The sequence below is a fragment of the Ipomoea nil genome, unplaced genomic scaffold (assembly GCF_001879475.1).
Source record: "Ipomoea nil cultivar Tokyo-kokei standard unplaced genomic scaffold, Asagao_1.1 scaffold0380, whole genome shotgun sequence".
In the NCBI taxonomy this organism is placed as follows: domain Eukaryota; kingdom Viridiplantae; phylum Streptophyta; class Magnoliopsida; order Solanales; family Convolvulaceae; genus Ipomoea; species Ipomoea nil.
Genome location: NW_017616808.1, coordinates 393,160 through 414,941, shown reverse-complemented (window position 1 = coordinate 414,941; position 21,782 = coordinate 393,160). Strand labels below are relative to the sequence as shown.

General features: G+C 36.6%; 4 protein-coding genes across 7 annotated transcripts; 2 read left to right on the top strand and 2 right to left on the bottom strand.

Moving 5' to 3' along the window:
* Nucleotides 1-2,785: 2,785 nt before the first annotated feature.
* Nucleotides 2,786-4,425, bottom strand: LOC109171775 (zinc finger protein CONSTANS-LIKE 2-like). Its single transcript, XM_019320846.1, has 2 exons — nucleotides 3,491-4,425; nucleotides 2,786-3,339 (listed from the first exon to the last, which is right to left on the bottom strand). Exons 1-2 carry the CDS (start codon nucleotides 4,340-4,342, stop codon nucleotides 2,980-2,982), a joined length of 1,212 nt encoding a protein of 403 aa, XP_019176391.1. The 5' UTR covers nucleotides 4,343-4,425; the 3' UTR covers nucleotides 2,786-2,979.
* Nucleotides 4,163-6,509, top strand: LOC109171776 (exocyst complex component EXO70B1-like). 2 transcript variants are annotated; one of them, XR_002052656.1, is made up of 2 exons: nucleotides 4,163-4,253; nucleotides 4,420-4,509. XR_002052656.1 is itself a non-coding variant. In XM_019320847.1 (2 exons), exons 1-2 carry the CDS (start codon nucleotides 4,230-4,232, stop codon nucleotides 5,422-5,424), a joined length of 438 nt encoding a protein of 145 aa, XP_019176392.1. In that variant the 5' UTR covers nucleotides 4,211-4,229; the 3' UTR covers nucleotides 5,425-6,509. The 2 variants fall into 2 exon arrangements, 1 of the variants encoding a protein (XP_019176392.1); XM_019320847.1 differs by lacking the exon at nucleotides 4,420-4,509 and adding an exon at nucleotides 5,011-6,509 and having other exon boundaries at nucleotides 4,211-4,253.
* A 3,800-nt stretch (nucleotides 6,510-10,309) lies between these two features.
* LOC109171779 (pentatricopeptide repeat-containing protein At5g38730) lies at nucleotides 10,310-16,117 on the bottom strand. 2 transcript variants are annotated; one of them, XM_019320849.1, is made up of 4 exons: nucleotides 15,791-16,117; nucleotides 14,719-14,844; nucleotides 10,775-12,761; nucleotides 10,310-10,694 (listed from the first exon to the last, which is right to left on the bottom strand). In XM_019320849.1, the coding sequence occupies exon 3, from the start codon at nucleotides 12,638-12,640 to the stop codon at nucleotides 10,862-10,864; it is 1,779 nt and encodes a 592-aa protein (XP_019176394.1). In that variant the 5' UTR covers nucleotides 12,641-12,761; nucleotides 14,719-14,844; nucleotides 15,791-16,117; the 3' UTR covers nucleotides 10,310-10,694; nucleotides 10,775-10,861. The 2 variants fall into 2 exon arrangements, with proteins under 2 accessions (XP_019176394.1, XP_019176395.1); XM_019320850.1 differs by lacking the exon at nucleotides 14,719-14,844 and having other exon boundaries at nucleotides 10,564-10,694.
* Nucleotides 16,118-17,227: 1,110 nt separating this feature from the next.
* LOC109171780 (probable 2,3-bisphosphoglycerate-independent phosphoglycerate mutase) lies at nucleotides 17,228-21,329 on the top strand. 2 transcript variants are annotated; one of them, XM_019320852.1, is made up of 8 exons: nucleotides 17,228-17,415; nucleotides 17,726-17,781; nucleotides 17,904-17,942; nucleotides 18,257-18,600; nucleotides 19,031-19,176; nucleotides 19,492-19,768; nucleotides 19,965-20,237; nucleotides 20,482-21,329. In XM_019320852.1, the coding sequence occupies exons 4-8, from the start codon at nucleotides 18,292-18,294 to the stop codon at nucleotides 20,962-20,964; spliced, it is 1,488 nt and encodes a 495-aa protein (XP_019176397.1). In that variant the 5' UTR covers nucleotides 17,228-17,415; nucleotides 17,726-17,781; nucleotides 17,904-17,942; nucleotides 18,257-18,291; the 3' UTR covers nucleotides 20,965-21,329. The 2 variants fall into 2 exon arrangements, with proteins under 2 accessions (XP_019176397.1, XP_019176396.1); XM_019320851.1 differs by lacking the exons at nucleotides 17,228-17,415; nucleotides 17,726-17,781 and having other exon boundaries at nucleotides 17,795-17,942.
* Nucleotides 21,330-21,782: the final 453 nt, after the last annotated feature.

Below are 21,782 nucleotides of genomic sequence, written 5' to 3'. Positions count from 1 at the left end.
GTTGCACGTTTCATTTTGGACAATAGTTATAGTGTTGGATAACATGAGCGGAGATGGACATTTTGGTACTATAGTTGTAGCTATAGGCCAGTTTGGCAAAACTTGGATGGTGAATACTTCATAATCAAATCTCAGTTACTTATGGCTTAAGTTACCTCCATAGACTTTGTGGCTATAATCTCACTGATCTAATTAAGTAAGCTCTGCTAGACAAGCAGCAATAGTCACTTCAAGGGAATTTCTCATTTCTTTCTTAAAGTAGCACCAAAATAAAAGATTCTCATGTTTCTTTCGTGACTGTTAATTTTAAATCTACTTTTGATTTTAAAAGTGTTGCATGCTTTTTTTAAAGTATAGAGTCGCCTGCTTTAACATATCCCCATCTTCAAAGAGGGAAAAGAAGAAAATTAGGAGGAAAATTATGGCCTGAATTTCAAGCTGCCATCCTTTCTAGTGCCAAAAATTAATTTTTGCACTTGTTATCTGGTGTATCTTGTCATTCTTGTGTATATTTAAGCATTGTTATTTTTCAGGTGACAATATGTTAGTAATTATGCCAAGCTTGATTTAGATATCTTCAAGAGTTTGCCTCTGTTATTAATTTTTAATTTCTTTTGGCATTTGGATAAAAATGTGTCATGTTGATGAGAATCCTTGCTGGAATGCAACTCTGTGGAAAAAGCAACAAGGTTCATCGAATAGCATAGCAGAAAGAGATACATTAAGTGCCAAAAGATAAGAAAGGCCTTGTGGAAAAGGCACAGGGTCATACTCTGGAAGAATAAGTAACATAATTAGCTATCAGGATTTAAGGCCACTATTTTTTCTTTTCTTTTCTTTTATTGTGTAAGACTTCTCTCTTTAAACAGTTTTCACCCAAAAAGGCAAAGGTGCAATTTTAACTTGTTCAAAATTTTCAAACTCAAGCTTTCAATGTTTAACTGTGAACTGAAATAAACTAACATGCTATGTTGAAAACATATTTTTTTTTAAAAAAGGTAGTGATCTAATTACCCAAAATAAAAGAGACAAAAACAAGGTATACAATTACAATTTTGGAGGTTGATCATTGTTGATCTTAATATCCCAAAATCTATGTTTATCAGTTATCTGTTCCAAATATCCAATTTGATTTGTAGCGTTTTTATCAGTAGTATTGTAAAAAATCAGTTCCATCAGGGTTTACAATCTTGAATAACAACACAGTGGCTCAATGATGATTCCTTTTTCATGGTTGTTTGCTAGAGCAACTAAAAAAAAAAAGAAAAAGAACCAGAGAATATAGGGTAAAGAAAAATAAGTGTGTACATCAACAAATGGCAGAACAGAAATAGATATACTGTGTCTTTTAGATCAGTAAGGACCTCTTTGGTTACATATGTGCAACATACAGGGTATCAGCTTTGGAGCCTCAAAATTCTCAACTTTATGCAAAAGTAAGTTATTCCTTGCCAGGAGGTTACATTCACAAAAGTAAAAGTGCGCTATTCTTTTATTACATCGTATATCCGTGTTCCTTCTTAATCTAGGTTAGAATTATCCTCCTGCTTATTATAGCATGCTAAAACAATTTAATACAATAGTTACAATTCTTTGTATTCGCTTGGATGTGTGGTTCAGAGTAGGGATAAGTTTTAGAAGTTCCTCTGGACCTGGATAGTTCAGTTGAATATGCTGGCTTTAATGATTCAAAATTATTAATAGATTCCTATCTATGTAAAATTGACCTCACTTTTCCTCTTCTTCATCAGTTTGTTGTTTCTGAGTCTTGAGAAACACTTATGAGACAGTGGTGAGTGTGGTTCTGCACTTGAGTTGGAAAAAAATGCTATTGAAAGAATGAAAGCACTGAATTGGAAAGAAGACTTGAGGATCAGGGAAATAAAAAAAAAAAAGTGAATAACTGAACCATGTTTCAATGGCACTTGGAAGCCACAAAGTTTTTTCCTCTCTTGTAGCCTGTATCTACATGTTTTACTATGCTATAACATGTCGTCTCCTTTATGAGTACATATCCTAAAAGCTAAAACTATGATATGCTGGAGTGCACATAATTTAGTGAACTTTAGGTTTCAGCTATGGGCATAGTTAGATTAAGGCAATGTTGTTATCCTGATGGCATATCTCTTTAGGCTGTTTGAAGTCTTCTAGCTTCATTCCATGATCATCTAAATTAGAGATTTTGTGCATAAAGAAATTTCTCAGAGTTCTAGTTAATCGTGTTTTTTTTTTTTTTTTTTTTTTTTTTTTTTTTTTTGGAACTTAAACTAGAATAGAGTATTTATACTCTTACACATGTTTTTTTCCTTTTCTCCTGCTTTAAAATTTCACTATTTAGCTCTTTGCCGATGAGGGTACTAGGGTAGGTTAATGTGATTTCTTTAGCTTTTAATTAGCATTGACTAGAATTGAAAACTTTCCACTATAACCATTTTAAGGTTTATCATGAACCCTATATATGTAATTGCAGCTACTGAGTTCATTGCAACTTACTTCCCCTTCTGATGGATTTTTGTTTCTTAAAAAGTATTTGTTTCGTAATGCAACCAAGTCCCCATGTACTTGTCTCATTTTTGGCAAGAGTATGGGGATTATTTTCATTCAAAAAGAACGAGGTTCATGGAAAGGAAGGACCCCAATGAAAAGTAAAAAGTAGCCTCATGCTTCAATTATACTGCAACACGCAAAAAGTTGTAAGCTTTTCAGTACCCAAGTGTTTCTCATTATTCCATTACTTCTAGGTGAACTTTGTTCCTCTTTTAGTAAACAATTTTTTTTTAAAAAATTACCATTGTCAATCATTTACTATATATATGCAATGACTATTTATGTGTGCATCTATTGAGTCTAAATGAATATTCATATCTATTGGTACTTACAACAGAGCGGGGAATTTAATAGCAAAACTTGTCAAATTATATGATGAAAATACTGTATTGTAAGTAGCTATGGAGAATTCTGTTATCTGTGTTGCTAGGGTTAGAAGTATGGAACAATGCCATATCCACCCTCTGCCATCAATGCTGTGGAGAATATCTGGTCCTCTTCAGTCTCCACATCAGTTCTCTTTGTGAATCGACCTTTAAGCCTTGGCCTGGTTTCTGCATAGGCCTTTCTTGAGGCATACCTGATGGTCTTCTCAAACTTGCGAGACTTTTTCTTTTCTCTGTACCTGAGAACTCTAGCTTCCCTGTCCATTGGAGTAAGCTGTGATGGCATCTGAGCTGGTGGACCAGATAGGAGATCAATGGTTCCTTTTGAGGGTCTTGAGTAGGCGAATGAGGCATCAGTTATGGTAGACTCAGGAACAACACCAACATCAAAGGAGGAAATGGAAACCTGTTTTCAATTTTGGCAGTGGAAGTTTACTTTAAAGCATATTCTGTGGTTAAATACCTTGATCCCCAATAGAGAAGAAGGATTCGCTAAACAATACTAACTATCAAGTGGCATAATCTGGGAGAACATGGATGAAATCAAGAAAACTTACACTTTGACTAATTGAAGCTGGATAACCAGTGTTGGAATTCTCATATTCCACCCCAAGAAACTGGAAACTCCCATGCTGATGATATTGCTGCTGATATTGAAGCTGATTTTTTCCCTTACCGGGGACAACACAATCCCCTTCATATTTGATTTTCTTCTGAGGTACAGAGTACTGCTGTTGATGGTTTATGCTATACTGATCACTGTACTGGTTGTGTTGACAAGAACTGTACTCCACAAGGTCCAAGTACTCATCTTCAACCTTACATCCATACAACATATCGGTACTGTTGTTACCACCTTGGCTACTGCTGTTGTTCTTGGCAGGAGTAAGGTTAAGCAACAACCAAGAAGCTGCCTCATCTTCATCTTCTTCATCCAAGGTTGTTTCCTCTGCATCCCTCATGAATCCATCATCCTCCGTGGTATCTCCAGCATGAGTGATCATCAGGGGACCTCCACCGCCAGGGTCAGTGTCTGGAGGGCCGCCATGAATGGTGCCTAGAAGTGGCAGAATTGGGACACGGTGGTGGCGCCGTGCCAATGGGTTGGCAGCGTGGATGTCTGCATCACAAGCAGCACAAAGAGAAGCTGCATCTGCATTACACCAGAACACAGCAGGAGCGCGCTGGCAAGAGTCACACAACCACATGTGCTCATGAATGGAAGTCTCACGGTTTGTGGCATGCATACAACCTTGAGAACTAGCACTGAGGTAGGCTGAGTTGGTCCGACAGTTGATGGAGCATGGCACCGAATGGCAGGTATGACATACACTAGCCCAATTATGACTTTTGGTGTTGCTGCTACCACCAAAATCTAAATCCCCACAGCTGCTTTCCTCTTTCGACATTTATGTTTTTCTTTTCAAAAAAAAAAAAAAAACACTTTCTTGGTCTCAAATGTGTATTTTGGGGGTCTTCTTGGGAGCTTGGGTGTGAACTTATGGGCAAGTGAGGGAAGGGAAATAACAGTGGTCAGTGGCCAACTACCAAATTGAAGAGAGAATCAGGAGAGGACACTTGTCAGCAAACAGTGGGTTGGAAAAGTTGCTATGTTATCTTGTGGTTGGGTTTGATTCTGGTGGAACCCAAGGTGCAATTGGATATTCTGTCATGTGGGTACGGGTAGCTTTGGCTTTTGGAATCAGTTAAAAGTAGTTGCTTTGGGAGTTACAGCTCACAATAGGATTTCACAGTTCACACTTCACACTCACCTGCTCTCATGTAGGCAACTTAAGTATAGTTACTCATGTTTTCTTATTTCTTACTAATTGTGGTGCAGTATAGTTTTATTAATAGAGTTAATTCCAGCAAAGGTCCTCCGACTATTGTGATTTTTCAAATTTAGTCCTCGTCTTTTAATTTGGACGAATTAAACCTTTGGCTATCAAAAACGTTCCTCCATTAGTCCTTCTGTGAAACTAACGTTATTTTGCTGTTTAAATCAGGGGTAAAACAGTCTTTTCATATGCTTAGTGTCTTCTTTCTCTTATTGGAAGTCGGTATTGTTTGGTTGCAGCTCTTGGAGGAGTTCGAAACCATGCTCAATCATGTTCTTAGCACCAAACAAACCGTTTCAGCCAATCCCACTACACATTCTTGCACCACTCGTAGCTATTCTCTTGGTTTCTGCTTCGAAACTGATCCCACAAACTCTGTCCTAGATGATCTCCGGTCCATTGCACGACGGCTGAGGTCGATAGGATGCCTCCGTGACTGCCAGGAAATCTACAGCGCCATTCGCGAGACGTTTTTCGATGCCACTTTAACACGATTCGGCATTGTGAAGTTGAGCGCGGGTGTTGTGCAGAGAATGGTGTGGCAAGAATTGGATAGGATGATCGGGCTCTGGGTTGGAGCAGCTCCCTTCCATATCCATCTCATTACCATGGAAATCCATGCCTCTTTAAAGTTGAGAATGCCCCATTTCTGATGCAAATTGTAAGGGCTTATGTAACGCCTTTTATGGATTTTGTCTCGGCGGTGGCCCGTGGTCGCCGTTGGTCGAAACGCCTGTTCGGGATGTTGGATTTGCATGGCTGTTTAACGTTAATGTTGCCCTCTCTGGAGCTACTAAAGTTGTCGGGAGCTGATGCTTTGGTAAAGCAGGCGAAACAAATATTGTCTGCGCTGGAAGAGGCGGCCAGGGAGACATTTCTGAGGTTCAAGAGAGCTGTGGTGGGGGACTTGTCGTGTGTGGCCAATGTGAGAGAGGGTGTTCATCACCTGACCACCTACGTAATGGACTACCTGACGAGAATGGTGTCGGGGTAGGCAAGTGCGAGTGGATCGTGGCGAGGAATATCGACGACATCCTCTGGATTGGCGACACTTTTAGCGACAAAACGCTGCATGTTCATCACTGCGGTGACCAGCCGCCGCTAGCCTCACATATCAAACTGGTGATTGCTAATCTGCTGTGCATTCCTAAAACTCCATAGTTTCTCTTCTCACTTAGGTTTCTTCTCATCATTTCTCCATTCTTCAACTTCCTGGAGTTCTTCTTCTTCTTCCATTCCATTGCCGAAGAACCTCTTGTTGAATACCATCTTGCTTATGACATTTCCACAGTATTGTCGTGTGACAGTCCGGGCGTTAACAACATGCATGCCGCCGGTACCGGAGATGTTGCACTGATCGTAGATGTATTTAACGAGGTTATTGGCTTCTTCCACCCTTTTATCGTGAAGCGGAGGCTCGCCGGAGAAAGCACGCGGGAGTGGAGAACTCTTCGCATTTTCGCCCATTGATCGCCGGTGGGGAGAAAGATGGACGACAAGTATCCGTTTCTGATAAACCAAGGCGCTACTCAGCAGGAGTGGTCTCTGATGAATTTGGGGACTACGTAATATTATTCAAACATTCAAAGGGAGGAAGAATTTGAGGAAGAAGACACTAAACATATGAAAATACGTTTTTACCCCTAATTTAAACAGCAAAATAACGTTAGTTTCACGGAAGGACTAATGGGGAAACGCTTTTGATAGTCAAGGGTTTAATTCGTCCAAATTAAAAGACGAGGACTAAATTTAAAAAATCACAATAGTCGGAGGACCTTTGCTGGAATTAACTCTTTATTAATATATCTCATTTATCTTGTTGAAAATGTTTTTTAAATCTCATTTGAGTGACATTTCTATTGTCATTTTTTTTTTAATATTTTAGAATTTTCATTTGAGGTTAAAACACATATTCCCCACACTTAATTCAATTCATGGGACATTGAATTGAACACAACCAATGTTCAAAGCATTGTTGGAAGGGGTGGAATACGAGCCTCAAATTCTAAACTTTTGGAGGCTGTCAGGGACCACTGGACCACCACAACAATTAGGAGTGTAGGATTTCTCACTTTCTTATGGAGGCAAATTAATGCGTAACTAGATAACTACCTATCATATGATCACCCTTCTTTTGGTTTGCATGTTTTTAAATGAGTCATCGGAATAACTTTCATGGATTGCTATTTATTAACATGATTGATGTTGTCTAGCCTCAATATTTATAATTTTTTGTGTGTGTGTGTGTGTGTCTTGGGTGGGGTTTGGGGGGGGGGGGGGGGGGGGGGGTGTCATCTTTCCCCTTGTATGTTAAAAAATAAAATAAGAAAAAAATTGTAATTTTCATCTCTAAGTTATAAGGTAAAGGTAATTGTAAGATTCGTCTATATTTGTTGGTCGTGTTCACTTTTCGTCTCTAAGTTATAACTGACATTATAAATTTCATCATTTTTCTAATAGGTTGTGCTCACTTCTCATCTCCAAGCTGTAAGTGACGTTGCAAATTTTGTCTCTAATGTTTTGTTAAAAAAATGATCAAATTTACAACGTCAATTATAACATAGGGATTAGATGTGAGCACGATTAACGAGTAGGATAAATTCTACAATTACTTTATAATTAGAGACGAGAAATGCAAATTTTTCAAAAATAAAATAAAACATAGCTGTATAATTAGGTTCCCAAGTAGAAAATTTTGCTCCTAGGGTTTTTGAATTGATTAAGTTTTGCTATTTTGAGGTCTTTAAGCCATGGGTAGCGCCGTACTGCCGTAGTGTACTTTTGGAAATGAAAGGGCAATTTTGTTCCTTAAAAACTCAGGTGAAACATTATCGGAGGACCAGATATGAAAAAAAGAAAAAAAATCAAAATGATGCACTATAACTGACAAAATAAGTACTTAGAAAAAAATAACAGTCAAAAGTGGAAAATATTCATACAAAAATATACTACGAAAATGTGATACGTGGAACTGGTTTATATTACAAAAAGTCAACAACTAACACACGGTATAGAGTTTTTTACACTTTTGGTCCAATGACTATAATGACTCTATCAGCATTGATCCATGACTTTTAAACCTTGCAATTTTAGTCTACGACTATTGTTTTTTTTTTGGCAAAAATAGTTATTCCGGCCACTTTTTCGTCAAAATTTCACCGGGATAAAATTTCTTCATTTTTAAGAGGGCTAAATTTGAATCTAAATGGAACTTGCAATATTGTTCTCTTCTAATAGCATGCTATCAAATACAGTGGTGATGCCAGCTCAAGCCTGGGTTGAATGACTCACAAGTTGTTCTTATAGGTATGCTATATATTTAATTATATATATTGTCATTCTTTTGGGAAAAGAAATAAAGACTCGCGGCATAAACCGTGTGATTCTACAACTATCTTCCTCATATAACAAACATGCTTTTCTGTGTGTTGGATTGCCAAACTTGTGTGCTATAAACAGAAGCCTTAAGGTTGCAAAATCTGGTGTGAAGAAGAGGAATAGGCAGGCTTAAGTAGTGCAGTATTTTCTTTTATTTTCTTTTATTCTGTTTGTTGTTCGTGGGTAATCGCAAAGGAGCGATAGGTCTTGCAAGCTTATTAAGTGAAATGTCAAATTTCGCCCTCTTAAAAATGAAGAAATTTTACTTTGGTGAAATTTTGACGGAAAAGTAGTCGGAAGGATATTTTTATCAAAAAAATAATAGTCATGGACTAAAATTGCAAGATTTGAAAATCGTGAATCATAATGTCACTATAGTCGTGGGATCATAAGTGCAAAAATTCACATGGTATAATTTGCCAAGTAAGAATTAGAAGGCACGGCAGGAATTGGATCATAGAGAGCATTATTGTGGGCAATAAAAGGTAAAAATGGGAGAGGTGTGAGCCACAAGTTGAGGACAAGCCTTGGGACCATTCACATGGCTTTCCAGCCCAACAATGGAATGCACATGAATAATAATAATACTCACACTCACGTAGTATTCAACCCTCGATCATTGTGGTCAGCAAATTATTGTGTGGACCTGATCCAATTGTTGTGTAGATTATGAATACAAAGTACATTTTTAATATACTAAAAGTACATTATTTTTGTATTGAATGTATATTATTTAATAATATATAAAAGGCACAAGTGTCAAATAGGCTCATCTACTATTGCAAAGTGCTCAATTCCCATCAATAACTAAATTAAGTGTTAAATAGACCCATCTACTAATTAAATTTGTTCAATTAACTTTTTTTACAGGTTGTTAACAGGTTGCCTATTTAATTATTAAAATAAATAAATAAAATAAAATAAAATAATTACAAAAACGGCAACGTGTACGTGGGACCCCTGGCAAACACGGTAAACAACTCGTCGTCAATGTCTAGCCAAGATCATCTTTCATTTACCGATACGCCGCCACGGAAGATCAACTCCACGACGACCCTAACGTCGCCCTTTTCTTCAAGCCCACCGCCTTGCACAAAGGCACCACCATGACCTTACACTTCATCAAAACAGCAAACGACGCCACTTTCTTGCCCCGCTCCGAAGCTGAAAAAATCCCATTTTCCTCCCAGAAGATGTCCCAAATTCTCAACCAATTCTCCATAGCCCCCGACTCAAAAGAAGCCCAAGTGATGAAACAAACCATCACAGAATGCGAAGAGCCAGTAATCAAGGGAGAAGAGAAACAATGCGCCACTTCATTAGAATCCACTTCATTACAAATTTAGCTGGTAGATGGGCCAGTTTGACACTTAATTTAGTTCATGATGAGAATTGAGCACTTCGCAGTAGTAGATGGACCTATTTGACACTTGTGCCTATATAAAATAATGTACTTTCAATACTGCAAATAATGCACTTTTAGTATATTAAAAATGTACATTTTACTTATGTTCTACACAGCTGTATGGATCATGGTCCATTAATAATGTTTGATTATGGTCTATGCATGTAATGTCTTCATCAATTTGGCTCCTGATCTCCTCACCACATCAACATTCATCTTGATTTACATGTGATAAATCTTACAATTAGACCAAAATCACTGAGTAAAGTATGTTAAATAATTAAGATTTTTTCACTTATATAGAGTCAAATTCTTGTTATTCCGACAAAATCTCGACCTTAAAGAAGAGAAGAATAAGTTAGCATGATGATACTAAGAATGCCTAATAATAGATAGAATTTCTCAAATAATTGTCTAATAAGATTAGGTTAGTGGGGTTTTAATGAACTTCAACATAACAACTGAAATAAGGCTTCCCAATACCATCATTTCTTGCTAATCCTATCTCTAGCCACAAGCCCAAATCAGTGGGTTTTCTGTCGTTTAAACAATATATATATACACAACTACTTTACCAGCTATCACTACTCAACATGATTTTGACTCACTTTGCAACCTTTGTGAAACTGGATATCAATAGTCTTTTTACCTGTCTTTTTTTTTTTTTTTTTTTTTTTGAAAGTTACTGACTCTATTACATTGTAGTATCTGTTCATAGACTTTCTCATAATCTTTTTACCTATCTATTATATTGCAACACTTCTGTTTAGTGCTCCTACTAGCTAGCTAGCGGAGGATCTGAAGCGCCAAATTAAAGACATTGTTCTTGTTGCAAGTTCCATCAATGCAATGGAGATGTACATACAACATGCAGGTGTTGAACGCACTTCATTTATACGCGCTATGGTCAGCTCAATTGGTCACAGATGGTCACAGAGGTGAAATATGTGACAAGAGAACAAGGATAATTGAGTCTCACCAGCGACAGTGTGGGAGCAACCTCTCAAATGAGGGAGGGGAGGGGGGGGGGAGGGGGGGGGCTCCTTGTGCGCAATGAGCAAAAGTCTAGCCTCTGTTGACCAGTTGAGTCACCATGATTTACCCCGGCCTCCACAATCCTGATGAGGTGGGCGATTCCACCTTTTTGTCATAAAAAATGACTATTTAAATAAATTATATACAAGTAATAGTAATTGATAGATTGTTCAATGCGTACACACCTTTGAGTTGAACACGCGGTCTCCTCAATTCTTGCTGCTTTGGCGACAATATTTAGAGAAAGTTTGTGTCTCCATTTACCATAATATCTAAGAATGCAGTTTTAAGAAGATACTATTATGAACATTATGAGAAATCAGGCCTCTCTGCATCACATTATTCCAGAACAAATCCAGAAGGCTATTCTCGTCCTTAGAAGAAGCACTCAAACTTTTGTATAGTTTGAGGGTTACCATTAACCTTCTTTTGTACATCTCATCAAACAAATCTGAAGCAGCTCTCGTATTTCCTTCTTTAAAGTATGCATACGCTAGACTAGTGTACACTACACTATCTCCCAATATCTCCCTCTCTTGCATCATGCCAAAGAACCTTTCAGCACAATCCAGCTTCCCCCTCTTACACAACCTTCGTATAATAGCCCTGTAAAATGAAATGTCAACACAGTAACCTCTCCCCGAAAACTCATCTGCCAATTTTACGAGTGCTTCGTTGTTGTTTTGGAGGCAATAAGTGTCCACAAGCCACGAGTATGCACAATAACTCGGAGAGAATCCTGCAGCAATCATGTCAAATATCACTTCTTTAGCTCTCTCCGTATCCTTTGCCTTGCAAAACCCATGGATTAATGCTTTGTACGTGAAAGAATCAGGTCGGAGTCCAGCTTCTAGCATCTTATTCTTCACTTTCAGAGCCGATACAATGTCTCCGATTTTGCAGTAGCCATTAATCAATGTGTTACAAGTGACATTATCAGGTTCGATTTTCTTCTCACCCATTTGGTTTAATAGCTTAGTTGACTCCTTCATCCGCCCTTCTTCACAAAATTTTCGGAGAATTGAATTATAAGTGGCAACCCTTGGACACAAACCTTTTTCTTCCATTGCACTGTGCAATCTCAAAGCTTCATCTATATCACCAACTCGGCAATAACCATCTATCAATGTGGTATATGTCACCTCATTCGGAGTAACTTTTTCTTTTATATCCTTAAACAAACGCATAGCCTCTCTCATCCTACCTTCCCTACAGTGACTGTGTATCAGAGAATTATACGTTATAATGTCAGGTTCCACTCCTCCCCTTTCCATCCTATCTTGCACAGATAAAGCTTCATAATGCATGCCTCTCCGGCAGTACAACGATATCAATGTGTTAAATGTATATAAATCGGGGAATATACCCTTGAACTCCATTTCACTCAAGAATTCATCTGCTTTCTCCACTTCACCCGATTTACAACATGCATGAATCAACACATTGTATATGTGTATATTCGGTAGAACCCCAAGTTTTATCATCTTTTTGTATGTCTTCCACACGGTATCAGTCAACCCCTCCTTGACCAATGAATTCAAGAGCACAGTACAAGCATGCGGGTCAGGCTTAATCCGACAAATCCTTAAATGCTCAAACACCTGAATTGCATCCCACGTGCGCTTTGAATTCGCGTAAAATATCAACAACCAACTGAACACTTGCGAATTCACATCGCTGTCATCATCACTCCTCACAAGAGCATTCAGAACTGCGGGCGAGGACAAGAAATCTTTACATGCAATTTGGTGAAGCATATCTTTTGCACTCTTGAAATGTTTGTGTTTTGTGAGTATATAAATCATACTCCAAGAAGATTGCAAAGAGTGCCTGTAGTTCGGGATTGTTTCTACCCATTTGAAGAATGACCAAGAAAGCCAGAACCAACAAGGAGAGAGTGTGAGTAGCGTATGATTAATAATTGTCGAAGTCACTGATAAACCAATCTTGGGTTTCAACAGATTATTCCAGTGACCCTTAAGGACAATTACACATAAAGTTTTGACAAGTTGACTTTCAGTGTTTGCACCAGCAGAGCTAGCCATCGACATCAATGATAATCAAAATTCCATCATTAGATTCAGCAGCTCAATGATAAGACAACTGTTACTAGATTCCTAGAATGTTGGAAACCACCATGTGTTTGAATCAACCAACTACTGAGACTTATGCCTAGTCATTGAAATAACTTATGAACATAAGTCACACATGATTCAAAATTTTAAAAATAAATAAATAAATAAATAACAAAAAAAAAAAAACAACAACAACAAAAGACACACAAAAACAAAGAAGAAATTTCAAATCCATACTACAGTATAATTTTCAACTAATGGAAGAGCTATCTAGCATTAGATTTCATGGATTTTTAAAACACATTATTGCATTGCTAGAACTTGAATAGTCCCTCCATCCCATTAGGTAAGGGGTATTTGTGATTGGCCGAGTTTTTAAGAAGACAAATAAAATGGGACGGAGGTAGTATTAAAAATGCAATTTACGGAAAATGGTTTTTTAAAAAATAGTTGGCATAAGAATATATCCATAACAATGGTCAAAGGTGACTTACTAGGTATACTAAATATTTAGTTCATATTCAACAAACATTAGTGATGAGCATTTTTTGTTCCTTCATTTTCCATCACTCTAAGGTTTTTACAATTGTTGTAGGAAAGGTTCCTATGTTTTAATTACGGGTCTTAAGTTTGAGTTGTGAATGGAGCAATAGGCATTTGGAGAACTCCTCCAGATGCAGTTTGACAACAACTAGACTCCAGGTTAAATGGTCAATCAGAGATAATATCACTATCCGATATTGGGATTATGGTACCAAGAGAACCAAAATGAAATTGTTTGAACTTATTATTTAAAGAATAGCAAAAGTATATGTATCTTCTAGGAACTGTACAAATTTGAAAGTTTATCTCTACTGGCAACCACTGCTTCCATTTAGATTGATGTTTATTGTTAGAAACATAATTAAATGCAAAATATTGATGAGCAGTACATGCTGAAACTCATCACCAAATATTGGAGTAATGGAGTGTAATATTGGCCATTATACTTTAACCTCAGCATGAAACAAATAATAATCACCTATGAGTTTTCAGTGTCAAAAAAATAGTTGCAAAAGAAAACATTTGTGCATATGTGCTCGTACTTTTTGCAACACGATTTAGGGGTGAATTCCATACAATAAATGCAAACTTATTTTGAAACCCAAAAATTTAGAATTTCATATAAAGATAACAAGTGTTTACATATTTACATTTAAAGGCTAGAAGATTATAATATTTTTTATAACAATCATAATGGTAGAATCAGAAGTTAGAAAAATCTTTGAGGCTTTGATGATCGTTTTAGTCCATCACCCCTCTATTAGACCTGTTCAAACATCATTTCTCTTTCAACTAAGATATATATCTAAAATGATTCCATACAATGCTTGATTGCTTGTTAAGTGCTTAATAAGGATGATTCCACTTGCTTCTCGTTATCAGTTAGATTAATAGTGACATGCTACAACTTTAACTTGGAAAAAGAGAACACAAGAAACAAACAATTTACATCATAAAGTCCTAAACTTTACCTTTTCCTCCTGAAGGCTTAAGCTAAGACGGAAAGAAGAAGGCTGTCTCTAGATTCAAAAGACGATCATCTGCACTATGTGATTTTCCTTTTCTGGAAAACCTCCTAAACCTAGACAACAAATACTCTAGACTGCCCAGGAAAGTATTCATTTTTCTCCTCTATTTTGACTTTCATCTATCACAAAATCTAGACAGCAAATACTCTAAGATAATCCCAGAAAGTATTCATTTTGCCCTCTTTCTTCTACCAATGACCACGTCAAAGACTATGATATTTTGTTCATTCAGAATACTCATTTACAGATTCATAGGTCCAACTTCAATGAAACCATAATTAAATCATTCTATGAACAGTAAAAATATAATATACTTTTTTAAATGTACAAACAAAGAATCCATCTAAAAAACAGTACAAAGTATTCAACCTTTTCTGCAAATTATCAAAATTTTCAGCTAAACACCTCAAGGATCCAACTTTAAAATAAAATAAAAAAACTAAAAAGGAAAGGAAAAATCAAATTTGAGAATAAAGATTGTACCTTTAGGCTTTTCAAGTTATGGGCATTCTGAAGGACGACCACGCCGAAGCCTGAAAATCTAAGACTTGCCGGATTTTCACCATTGTCATTCCCGTGTTTTAGCTGGGAATGTCGAATGCTTGCATTCTAGCAATGGAAGAAGAATGAAGATAACAGAAAATTTAGTGGAGGTGTGAAATTAGTGGAGACCTATAGATGATGCTCAGGAGAACAGCTCATTAACAGGACTTTGGTGGCAAATAATGAAAGGTAAGTAGGGGTGAGCACACGGTCTGTTTTTTCCGGAAAACAGATTGGAATATTTTACAGTCATAACCAACTGAAAGTAAATGTTATAACCGACCGAAAAAACGACAGTCAGTTTCGGTCGATTATGTAGGTTACCAAAAAACAGAAAGATTAACAAATTATTCCAAAATTAATAATTAAAAATTCTATTGTCCACTCCAGGATTAATTTTCTACACAGTTATACAAACAAAGTAACCCCTTTGGTTATTTCTAAAAAATTTACATAAAATATTAAATGAACAATTAAAGAAAATTTAAAAATTTCAAACCCAATAAACTCCAGAATTAATTTTCAAACACTAACAAAAAGTCCAGTGAGCACGATACGATTTAGTGAGAAATAGGTAAAAGTTTAATGTATGAAATCAAGAGAGTCGCAGCAATGGCAGCATATATTGTATGAAATCCTTTTATTTTTAATCATTGTTTTAATTAGGCGCCAGGCCCGCCCGCTTAGCGTATCACATAATCGGTCTAGGCAGCTGCCGCCTAGGCACCAGTAGGCCGATTAGCTATTGTTCCCTTCTGTTTTAAATGGATGATTTCAGTGAAAACAACATCGTGAAGTAATGCTAAATTATTCAAACTCTTGAAGTTAATATTTAATATTTTAGTATTAACTATTAAAGTATTAAATAGTGTATAATTATCAAATTATAAAAAAAAAAAATTAAAAAAAAATTATACAAATTTTTAAAAAATAAAAACTATTCGCCACCAAGCGTCCGAGGAGCTAGCATTTTTTCAACCATGATTTTAATATGTAAAAAATTAAAATTCACCTTGAGCATTGGATTTACAGTGAGTCAGTGAAGCAGAGGCGCAGAGGACTGACTGGGCGAGGGGCGAGGCTGAAGTGAGGTCCGCAGAGGCGCTGAGGTGCCTGAGTCCCGTACGGTCGTCGCTGAGACGGCTGAGTCGATGAAGTGATGAAGTGAGGTCTGACACTCTAGGATGTGAGGACTGAGGGCGTGAGAGAGTGACCGCCTGATCGGAGTGTCGCCAAGGGCGGAGGCGGTGAGAGACGAGGGAGAAATGGTTAACCGTCGTCGTCTGTGGCGGAGAAGCAGAAGCCGAGAGAGAGCCCGAGAACGGAAAACGCTATGCTATTTCAGTATTTTGTGTTTTGTAATTGGGCCCCCGTTTTACACAAATTTTAGGCGGGTTGGGCCAAAGCTTTAATCCTAACCCGGCCGTGCATTATATATTTATAAGTTAATTACCGAAATGTGTCCTTGATTATTTTTTTGACCAATTAAGTCCCTCAACATTAAAAATCTTAACTAATTTGGTCCTCCGTTAGTCAATTGTTAACTTGGGACCAAATTGGTAATTCGATATAGTCAATGGATCATTTTGGTAATTAACTTTAAGGGTGGCAATTCAGTTAAGTTTTCTTGAACCGAACCGTACCAAACTAGTTAGATTCGGTAATATACCGAACAACCGAACGGTAATAGATTCTTGTATACCAACAGTTCGGTAAAAATTCGAACCGAACTGAATTGTTCAGTAAAAACCGATCCGAACCGAATACCGTTTGAACTTTGGATTGCTATTTTGTTATATATTAGACTTTGGATATGGAATATGTAAACACCATAACACATAATATAGAACTTTTGATAACTAACCATAAAGAAATCAAATAAAATATTTACGAGAGATACCCGTGAGAATATGAGCTGAACGGCAGAACAAGCAACAAGGCATTTGGATTTACTTTTTATTTATTTATTTATTTATTATTATTATTATTATTATATTTATAAAAAAAATCAAATGGTATTCGATTCAGTTCAACTTTTTACCGAACAATTCGTATCGGTTCGGGTCGGTTTTTTATCGAACCGTTCGGTATACAAGAATTTAATACCGAGCCAAACTAGTTCGGTACGGTTCGAGAAAACTAAATCGAATTGCCCACCCCTAAAGTTAATTACCAAAATGGTCCCTTGACTATAGCGAAATTACCAATTTCGTCCCAAGTTAACGGTTGATTAACGGTCAAACAAATGGAGGACCAAATTGATTAAAAATTTTAAAGTTGAGGGACTTAATTGGTTTAAAAAAAAAATCAATGACCAAATTGGTAATTTCGCTATAATCAAGTGACCATTTTGATAATTAACTCTATATGTATTTAAAAAAAAAAAAAAAAAAAAAAAAAAAAAAAAAACAAGTCCCTTAATAATCCCTTAAACGCAGCAGGCTTCTTCCTAGAAAAATTCACTTTTCCGGAGCGAAGCATCGGAATCTTTTTCCTTGCCGACGCCGCCTCTCAGATCTGATAGTCCGCAGCCATCGCCGCCGAGATCACTGAACTCCTGTCCAGATATTCCAGCGACAACCGGAACCAGGCTTCACTACATCAAGCACGCCGTCTAAAAATGGATAAAATTCAGAGGTATAACTAACTAATTAAAATATACAGTATTGATGCTCAATACTAAAATAATACTTATATATTTATTTATTTAGGAAATAACTAACTAATTAAAATGCAAATATATTTTTAACTGTAATAATCGAACTTTTTTTTTTTTATGGAAAACATTTTTTATTTAATCATTCTAATAAATTAAACTTTATGCATATATTTATATTTATTAAACATCATCATTGTTAAAGAATATTATTTATAATCATCTTTATGCATTTATATTTATTATAAACATCATCATCGTTTTTTGAATGGTTAGTTCCTGCCACGTCAGGAGCAGTAATTTTGTTTAGGTGAAGAGGAAAAGCAGATTATGCTCTCAAATTCTCGGTAAAGTTTCTATTTTCGGAATAACTACGCAACCCAAAATCCTCACTCCGATAGAACTAAGCAGATTGTGCTCTCAAAATCTAACTCCAAATCCATTCCTTTTCATCTTCTCCCTTTACTAGTTTACAAATCAAGAATCGTGATTCAACATTCTCTTTCAGGTACTATCATCCTCCCATGTCGAATTAGTTTATGAAGTTGTCTCTCTTATAATTTATGGTTCGCTTTGGGTAATATCGGAAGAAATTCCCAGTTCTATGTATACATGAAACGATTTGTCTTGATATATCACATATGTAACTTTTGAGTGCTTTTAAGTTTATTGAGCTTGTCGGGAAGGGTTTTGATTTTGATTTTACGTGAAGAAACTTTTGAGTGGGGAAATTGTTCAAACAGGCCAAGTAGCATATATGAAATTGTTTTTTGAAACTTCTGAGCTACCATTTTGATGCTTTTTGTTTAATTGTTAAATTAGAGAGGGAAGAATTCCTGGGGCTTATTGAATTAAGGATGGGTAACTCGGAGCATCCAAAGAAAAGGGTGGCCTTTGTGCTTATTGATGGCTTGGGAGATGTATCACTGCCAAGATTTGGTTACCAGACTCCTATGCAAGCAGCAAAAATACCAAATTTGGATGCTATAGCTTCTGCTGGAGTTAATGGTCTAATGGATCCTGTTGAAGTAGGCCTTGGATGCGGAAGTGATACTGCCCATCTGTCATTGTTGGGTTACAATCCCAGGGTGTATTACCGGGGCCGAGGTGCATTTGAGTCTATGGGTGCCGGACTGGCAATGTCACCTGGTGATATTGCATTTAAAGTATGTATATATGGTTCCCATTGCCCTTTTTTTTTGCATTTAAATGTGTTTGTTCTTGAGTAACTAGTTGGATATGCCAATCTTAATCATACATTGAAATCTGTCATTTAATATAGTAGTTTTACAGCTTTTACATTCTCCCTCTTCTTGTATGCTATACATCAGATGGGTCACTAGGAAAAGCAATAAACAGGTGTCTCTGCATATATACAAACGGAGCTTTGGCAATGCCAAGGACTTTTTTTTATTTTTCTCCTTATCATATTTAATGTATTGAATTACAACTCATTCTAGGGAGGTTGGATATGACCTTGTTCCTTTTACACTGTATGATGTGGTGCCTTCTGCACTGAGTCCTGCCTTTTGATTCCTTGTGTTATATGTACATAAGCTGTCACTTCTTGCCCTTAACCTAACTTTGTTATCCTAGTCAAATTTTGCAACCCTTGATGAGGCCACTGGAATAGTTATCAGCAGGAGGGCTGATAGACATTTTGAAGAAGAAGGGCCAATACTCTGTGCAGCTTTGGATGGAATGAAGCTTCCATCTTTTCCTGAATATGAAGTTAGAGTCAGGTACATATGCTTTCATTTACCTAAAACTTTGATCCTTGCTTGTCACCTATGGTCTATTGAGTTAAAAAGTTCTAAATCCTTTTTTTTTTTAAGGGAAAAGGATCAAATTGGCCCTCCAACTATTAGTGAAATATCAATTAAGCCGTTGAACTTTAAAAAGTTCCAATTAAATCTTTGAACACAATATATTCATGTTTATACTTTTTAGACTCTTAAAATAGGGGATTAACCCTTTTCTTGCTGCTGCTTCTAAAGTATAAAGTTCCTTTATCTTTCGAATGAGGGAGTGAAGTTAATGCTGATTATTTATTTTAGGTATGCGACAGAGCATAGATGTGGTGTGGTAGTAAAGGGACCAAAGCTAAGTGGAAATATATCAGGAACAGACCCATTGAAGGACAATCGCCTTCTTTTACAAGCCCAGGCTCTTGATGATACAGAAGAGGCAAAGCACACAGCTGCAGTTGTTAATGAACTGTCTAAAGAGATATCACGCATTCTTATTGCCCATCCACTGAATGCAAAGCGGGCTGCTGAAGGAAAGAACATTGCCAATCTTGTCCTTTTAAGAGGTTGTGGTATTCGAATTGAGGTAGATTCCTCTCTTCTCTTGTCTCTTGCATGCATATATGCATAAAGAATTTATGCTCACACTGATTTCAAGTTTCTACCAGACAGTGCTTTGAGCATACAATAGATCATAAAAATAAATTTAAAAAAAAAAAAAAATCATTTTGCTTCTGATTGTGAACTTTTTTATTCTCAGGTGGTTTGTTTAATTTGTCTAGGTTCCTCAATTTGAAAAGATACATGGGCTCTGGCCATGCATGGTAGCTCCTACCAAGATTATAGCTGGATTGGGTTTATCACTTGGGATTGATATTCTAGAAGCTCCTGGAGCAACAGGGGACTACCGGACAATATTAACATCCAAAGCAACTGCCATAGCTAAGGCACTCTCAGCTCCTCTGCAGTCTTGCCCCAATATTTTTGTACCTGGAGAAGATGAGCATAAACCTGGTAGATCTGATGGCTATGACTTTGGGTTCCTTCATATTAAGGTTAGATCACTATGCTTCTCAAATGTTTCTCTTTGTTCATATGGGTGTTGAATACTTTTAATTGTTTGTAACATAATCCATAAATTTTGTGCCTTCTGCAAAGTTAACTCCTTGAGAAGTTGAGAGTAACAAGTTAAAAAAAGCATTACATGAATGATGAATCATCTTATTGCTTGACATAATGTATCTAATGTAACATGTAGGATAATTGAAGGAGTTAAATATTTCATTCTTGGCTTTGCAGGCTATTGACGATGCAGGTCATGATAAAGCAAGTGTTTTCAAAGTTAAAGGACTTGAAGCTGTAGATCGTGCAATTGGGCAGTTGGCTAAACTTCTATGGCCAGCAGAATCATCTGGGAAATTCCAGTTCTGCATTTGTGTCACCGGAGACCACTCTACACCTGTTGAATATGGAGACCACAGCTTCGAACCAGTCCCTTTTGCATTGTGTAGTTTGAAGGACTTTGTGGGTGCAGTGGGGGGAGAGGCAGTCCTGTTAGAAACTTCGCTCGACCCATTTCCCCTTCCAACTATCAAAGCTGGTGAAGATTTAGCTATTGATGTGGGAGTAGAAGGCGGCGAAAGAAGCAAGCAGCATCAGGCTTTTAGCGGGGACTGTGTTAGTGAGTTCAATGAGATAGCAGCGGTGAGAGGCTGTCTTGGACGCTTTCCCGGGAGTGAGATGATGGGAATTATAAAGACATATCTTAATCTTAAAACATAACAGCACATGCCAATTGGAGGGAAGCTTGAGATTATGTGATTTCACAATAAGGTAAACCATAATCTTCTTGTGGAAGAAGAGAAAAGAGAAAATGAGATGGATAAAATAGCTAACTGTTCTGAACTGCTATTCCAAATTTTCTGCCTTCTGAACTATATTTATGTTCTTTCCTTGATATGCAAACTAGTAGAAGTTGAAGGCTTTCAGATTCTATTTATTTACTTCCCTCCAGATTAGGATTTAGGAAATAAGATGATAATAACACTCCAGCTGCATTTGTACTGTAGTTACTGATGAGGATTTGGATGTAATTTTATTTGATAAACAATGTGTAATGGTGGGAGAGACATATTTTTTATTTTTTATTTATAAGAACTTTTAACCTGACATTAAAAATGATGATAAAATATGTAATTGAATAAATTTGATAGATTCATAGTCATCTGGGGAAAAAGAATCATACCTCATTCAGATGAGATTTACTTTTTTTTTTTTTTTTGTACCACAAGTAAGGATAATATTCATACATTTTAAATTCTCAAGAAAGTTAGAACTTTTCTGACTACTAAACGCCTTCTTAATTCAAAATGTAAAAATATTATATTTTTTCTTATATAAATAATAAATAATTTATTCTTAATTAGTATTACATTTTTCATATTGATCCGACCCGTATTACGAATAAAGATCTTTAAGACCGTCTTACACAAATTTATCTTTTAGAAATGTTGTTGGCAATACTTTCAAAAGTTAAAAAGAAATTCATTGGGACAAAATAACATTATTTTGGAGAAAGTATTGTCAATAATAAAATTCAT